This window comes from Etheostoma spectabile, chromosome 4 (assembly GCF_008692095.1).
Source record: "Etheostoma spectabile isolate EspeVRDwgs_2016 chromosome 4, UIUC_Espe_1.0, whole genome shotgun sequence".
In the NCBI taxonomy this organism is placed as follows: Eukaryota; Metazoa; Chordata; class Actinopteri; order Perciformes; family Percidae; genus Etheostoma; species Etheostoma spectabile.
In genome coordinates, this window is record NC_045736.1 from 37,115,509 (window position 1) to 37,121,973 (window position 6,465).

Sequence of the window (6,465 nt, forward strand, 5' to 3'; positions counted from 1 at the left end):
TGGTAGCTGTCACTCACCTGCAAGTCCTGCCTTCTGTTTGTCTATTGATCGGTCAGAAGGGGGAGGGGGGGTGACCTCAGCAGGTGAATTCTGGTCAGTGTCAGTACATCTGTCCCACACCCACCCACAGACTCACCCTTGCAGAAACCACGTGTCATCAGGATTTGTTTTATTCCAATGCATTGCTTCCCTTTTTCCACACACCAGGTCCACAACACAATCACCTTTACCAAAAAAGTTTCTATAAACAGGGTTTCAGTTCACTTTATTAAAATCTGTATTCACTCACACACCCACGCGCGCACGCACGCACACACACAAACACACACACACAAAGTTAACCACTTCCTAAAACTAGCAGATGATCTCTCTCTTTAGACAAAACTTTCAACTGATGCTTCCTGCTTGTGCTTTGCTCTCCTAATCATGATTTGATCAAGACCCTAGGAAAGTTAGGACAATATAATAACATTCATATTGTTGTGGGGTAAACTATTACATATTAACCTATTTTGGGAATGGTTATTTTAAAATCTACTACGCATGGTTTAAAGCTTTAAATTACATTAACTGTTGTGTTTTTGCTTTGTTCTCTTTGTTCAGTTGCCAAGGAAGAGGAAAGACTGATGTGTCCTACTGGGACAGAACATTGAGGACATTAAAACTGATATTCTGAGATCATGACAAACTGTATGCATAAACTTAATCATTACTTCCTAACCTCAGAATAACTAACAGAGTGCAGGCCTCGGCTGATTAACGGCCTGTTTAACTGGTCTATCACTACGTATTAGCAAGGTAGCAGCTCTCAGCTGTTGCATGAACCACCTAGAGCATGCTGGATATTGATCATTTTAAGTACCTTATACTGCATTAAAGATGTCAACGAGAAGTTCATCTGTATTCCACACAAAACCAACCCTCACTTCCATTCAACTTTTACTACATGAAGATTGAAGTCATGAACTCAAATGAACCCATTCACCAGATCCGTTTCCATCATCAGACAGTGAAGAGAAGACAGACAGAGCTGATCGCAGGTGACCATCAGGAACGTCCTTTTATTAGCCAGAGCAGAAGAGACTCCACATCATGTATGGTCATTTGTTCACACTGACAGTAGAAACAAAAACGAGCTTCAAGGTGAAAACATCCAAAAACATTATCAAAATGTACATACAACAAAAAGCTAGCCAACTAAAAACGCTACAGACTTCATCTCAGAGCTCCATAGTCCAAACACCTATTGGGCATGTGCTGCAGAAGGGGGTGGGGGGGGCTGGGGGCGGCGTTGTTCAAACACAGCAACATCAGAAACATGTGACAGAGCAAAAAGATTCAATGGCCAAAAGTACTTATTTACAAAATAAAAACAATCTGTCCACCCCACATTCTCTACATAGCAACAGAGCAGTGTCGCAACTCAGAATTGTGTCGACATTTCACCGTAGCAGGAGAGCATAAAACATTTGATCATGGCAACATAGCTTTTTAATCATAATTTTACCATAGCAACAGAGAATGTGAAGACATTATCATAGCAACAGATATCCAACACTTCACTGTGGTAGAAAAGCTTTTCATCTACTGCATGTTTTACCATAGCAACAGAGCATGTGAAGATGTTACCGTAGCAAGAGAGCATAAACATTTTATCAAAGCAACATACTGTGGCTTTTCATCATCATTTTACAACAGCAACAGAGCTTATTAAGATATTACCATAGCAACAGAGCATGTACAATTTTAACCACAGCAGCACACCATATTTAAGCGCATATAGCAACATAGTTTGTCAAACTCATTATCATGACGTTGCCAATGCAACAAAACATGTGACTATGTTCAGTGTGTCAACTCTGGACATGATTTGACAAAAAGCTTGCATTGGAAACAGGGTAGGAGGGAACAAAAATCCTGCCCACATCAACATGATCAGTTTGTGCCACCAGAGTTGGTGGAGAAGCTGCAGGAAAGAACAGTCTTCCTGCTGGACAGACTGCGGGGGGGGGGGCGGCTTACCTTTTAATATCTATACACATGGAGGAGCTTCAGTAATGACCAGGCCAACATGGAATATGCAGCCCCAGGAATTAGACAACACCTCAACAGATTTTAAACAAATACAAAATAAAACTCAGAATTCTAACACATCTACATCCCAAGCAAACAAAAAAAATCCATTAAATTCTGCATTCTGGGTCACTGTTTGGGTCTGGTAATGACTGACAGTCAGCAGTCAGTGGTTGAGTTTGTGTCCAGAATCAGGCAGGGTTTACGTTGGCTTAGTTTTACCTGGAAGGGTTATCAGGTAGGTGTATTGTGTTTTTTATACAGTCCTGTTTTTGGGTGGGGCTTTAACCAAGGCTTATCTTGACCTTGCGAGCTCCAATAGGTCGGTCATTAAGGTCCATAACAGCGGCACTGGCCTCCTCGTGGTTCTGAAAGGCCACCATGGCCTCGCCGGTTGGGAGGCCTTTTTCACTGAACTGTAGGCAGACTGAGCCTTGCAGGACCTGGTAGCCATAGAAGAAGTCCATGATCTCGTCCACAGTTACAGTAAACGGCATGTTCTGAAGCTTTACAATTGTCGGGCCAGCAGCGCTGCGTTGATTGTTGGGATTGTTAGATCCTCCAGGGGCCTGTTGGTTACAGAGACCGTCAGCTCCTGGAGCGAACACTTGCTGTCCACCAGCAGCCCCGCCCCCTGGACGCCCTTGATTGTTGTTTGCCCCTCCCCCTCTGGTCTGACCTCCTCCACCTCCTTTTCGGTTAGGATTGTCAAAAGGCACCAACCCTCTCAGCGCATCCTGGCTGAACGGAGCTCCTCCTGCACCTCCGGGTCGAAAACTTAGTGGCTCCATGATTGGGCCTCCAGGAAGACCAGCCACTAATGGAGGAGCAATGCCCAGATTAATGTCCCCCAGCCCTGCTGCCAGAGGAGGGAGAGGAGGGGGGCCTGCTAGCCCATTCCCTGGAGCCGAGAATTGAGTCACAAAGGGGGCACTGTTGAGGTTCCCCATTGTGTTTCTGAGAAAGTTAAACTCCTCTCCACTTATCCCTGCAAATGGGTTGATCTGTGGTTGCTGGGAACTGGGCTGGGCTTGCTGGTGCTGGTTCTGATTTTGGTTCTGCTGGTTCTGGTTGCGTTGGCCCCTCTTGTTCTGGGGAGGAGGATTCCTTTCGATTTCCTTCATCTGCTCAAATGTCACCAGGTGGACAAAGGCATCCCGACCATTGAGTTTTTGGCGATGCAGTCTTTCAGCTTTGCGGGCGTCTTCCTCGGTACGCAGCTGGAAGATAGCTTGCCCTAAACCGTTGCCATGGGTATCTGTCAGAACCTTTAAGGTGTCCTCATACAGCCCCACACCCTCCAGGAAGGCACGGACATCCTTCTTGGAGACATTGTATGGGATGTTGGTGATGTGAGCACAGTTCCTGGGAACCTTCAAGCCATCCTGGTTCTTGCCATCACCCTGTACTGCTTCACGTTTGCGGATGGCATCTATCTTTTCAAGCATTCCCTTCTGGCTTATTGGGTGGACCTGAATGAAGCGAGTGCCCATGTACTGCATGTGAGCACCTAGAGCAGTCTTGTAGTCCTGTTCTGTTTTGAATTCAAGAAAGCCCTCTCCTGTGGCTCGCCCATTTGGCCCGTAGGCGATGTAGATGCTGTCCTCCATGATGGCCAAATTGTTAAAGAACTCCTTTATCTGTTTCTTGTCGGCCTCGTAGGGAAGGCCCTTCAGGTAGACACAGAACTCCTGCCGGTGGGGAGATCGCGACCTTCCTCGCTGATCCCTGCCTCCTGGCCCAGCATTACCCCGGCGGTGATGTTGGTCCTGAGACTCATTGCTGTTATTTGATTTGCTGATATTGTGAGGAGCATGGCCCATCATGCCATCATTGAGGCTGGCCCACTGCCGCTCAGAGCCAGGGGTGATGTCAATGAACCGTTGGCCCATCATGCCACCTCCCCGCTTTACAGCTTCAAAGCTTTCCTGGGGGGAGTAAAACTTGACCATAGCCCTGCCAGTTGGCCGACCCTGTCCGTCCCTCAGCAGGCGAACCCCATCCACCCCCAGACCCCGGAAAAACTCCCTGACATCCATCTCTGAGCAGGAGAAAGGGAGGTTCTGCAGAAGGACAAACAACTCATCGGGATGAGCCACACCAACCCCGGCCGCTGCTGCAGCAGCCTTCATATGGGCTTGGAGGCCCAGCGAGGCTAGAGGTGAGAGAGGGTTGAATAGCATGGGGTTGGGGGTCCCAAGAGGGAGACCGGAACCCATTCCCCCTGGGGGAGGAAGGGAGGGGTTGAAGGGAGGCATAGAGGACATGTGGGCGAGATGGGACATATGAGGCACAGGAGGACCTTGGGAAAGGGGAGAGACAGTAGGTACAGGGGGAAGGGAGGACACTGGAGGAGGAACTGGAATAGTGGGCAGAGTGGGCATGGAAGGCATGCTAGGAAGTGGAGGGATGGGTGGGGGCCCTGCATTGAGCGATGCCAGAGCTGTGGTGATTGTGGGGGCGGAGCTGTAGCTGTTGGGGAAGCTGGACACCACACTGGCCACTGCCTTGTTGCTCGGTGGCTCTTGAGATGAGCTTGCTGCCGTCACTGAGGCTGAGGTGTTACCGAAACCTTGGTTCCCATGGCTACTGCTTCTCCCCCCAGCCCCTGGCTGCACTGAGGGTATGGGTGCGTTGCCTGCTTGTCGGTTGGGATTTCCTGCTGTAGGTGCAGCTGTCTCCACAGCGCCCGCCCCAGCCTCAAACCTGCGGCGGCTGAGTTCAATCATGTTCTGCATCTCTGTCTTGCTGCTAAGCAACAGGGACACTTTGGAGCTTTTAATGGACCCGCCTGTTCGCATCATCCCAAGGCGAGCGTCCTCGTCAGTAGCAAAGACAATAAAGGCTTCGCCATGCTCACCCCCCACGATGTGCACTCCCCCGTCAGGTATGGTTAGCCCAGAGAAGAAGTGTCTGATGTCCATGGTTCCGGCCACTATGGGCAAACCCTGCAGTCTGATGACTACCGCCATATTGACTGCTAAACAACAGCCCTACAACCTGGGGAGAAAGCAACACTACCATCAGATGAAGAGCAGAAAGAGGGAGACCAATGGTTTACAGATGTTTCCTTGGGAATGTCAGATATTACTCCGTAGGCCAATAAAGTTCTAATCAACACTGCTGTCATTTCATTTTCTTCAGAATAACCCATTTTAAAGTTATGCATTCCCATTTTTGGGTCCGGACATTTGGAAACCAGTGGTATTCAGAAGGGTTTGGGGGGTAGATAGTAGGAAACAGCAAAACAACTTAACTGAAACAGTCTCTATACATCTGCAGCTGTTACTAAGTTTATCAAAAAACTTGAGATCATGCTGCACGTCAGACTTTTTTTTTTTTAACCCCAACAGAAGCCATCTTAAGCATTGACATAGCGCCACTGTTCATTTTTTTTGTTATAATAGAAATCCATGGCAAAGAATAAATAGACAATACATATGATATTAAATACATATGTACTGTATATGTGCAAGAAAGACCTTAATTAAAAAGTTTCCAAAACCCCATTTCCAAAGGTGAAATCAACCCTTTTGGAACTTGAAGCAAATGATGAAATGCATGCACCAACCAACATAGCAACATTTTGCTTGGAAATAAACCTAGTCTGATTCTTAATGATGACTTCATACTTTCATTCATTACTGAAGTCCTTAAATCTCAATTGAGTTGCTGTGTATTGGCTCTTATACATAACTGAGAACTGTGCAATTTGGCTCTTTAAAGTAACCTATACAGTTAAGCAGTACAAAGATATTGCTTGTAGTTTTGGCTTAGTCTGAAATATTTTGTGCAACAGTAAACCTTTGTAAATTTCATGCAATTTACTAATGCAATTAAGATGTGTGTATAATTTCAACAGACATTTCTAAAGGACACTGAAACCTGGTAAAAAGTCAGCAAAACAAACATTCCTGTTTAAAAAATTTGTGAGTGTTTTCAGCACTTGCTGTTCTTAATCAGTGGTAATAACTGACTCTTAGACCTATTTTCCACTGGCTGCGTCTGTGCTGCGTTACGAAGGCGCCGCAGCCCCGGCGAGCAATAGCAGCCATTTAAGTCAGTACTTGATATTCCACCAACCGCATCACATCCCAGCAGCATGCGTGAAGCTGGTCTCCGCTCAGCTAAAGATACGCGCCGGGCCTATTCTCAGGAGAGCCGTGGGGCCGTTGGACACACGGGCAAGAAGTGAAACAGGAGGGCTTGCAGTCAGTTTACCAAGAGACCAAGATACCACAGATCCTTTTTATAAGGACAACGCCAGAAAAGAAGGCATAAAGTTTAATTGCAGGAGTGCTTGGAGTAGAAGGTAGATTCTAGCTTAAAGGAGAATTACGGTCGATTTCAACATGCAGATCACAACTTTTATGCCTTTCTGTCACATCTACT

At 46.8% G+C, this 6,465-nt stretch overlaps 1 protein-coding gene across 2 annotated transcripts in view; it reads right to left on the bottom strand.

Moving 5' to 3' along the window:
- Positions 1-6,465, bottom strand: part of LOC116687341 (copine-1) — a 29,274-nt gene that overhangs the window by 18,511 nt on the left and 4,298 nt on the right. The window contains exon 2 of one of the 2 annotated variants that reach the window (XM_032512659.1): positions 1,038-5,073. The exons of the other annotated variant lie outside the window; for it this stretch is intronic. Within the exon in view, the coding sequence (XP_032368550.1) occupies positions 2,358-5,045 (2,688 nt within the window). The 5' untranslated portion in view covers positions 5,046-5,073 and the 3' untranslated portion in view covers positions 1,038-2,357. Of the gene's footprint in view, positions 1-1,037; positions 5,074-6,465 lie in introns of those variants that run through there. 2 annotated transcript variants of the gene reach the window in all.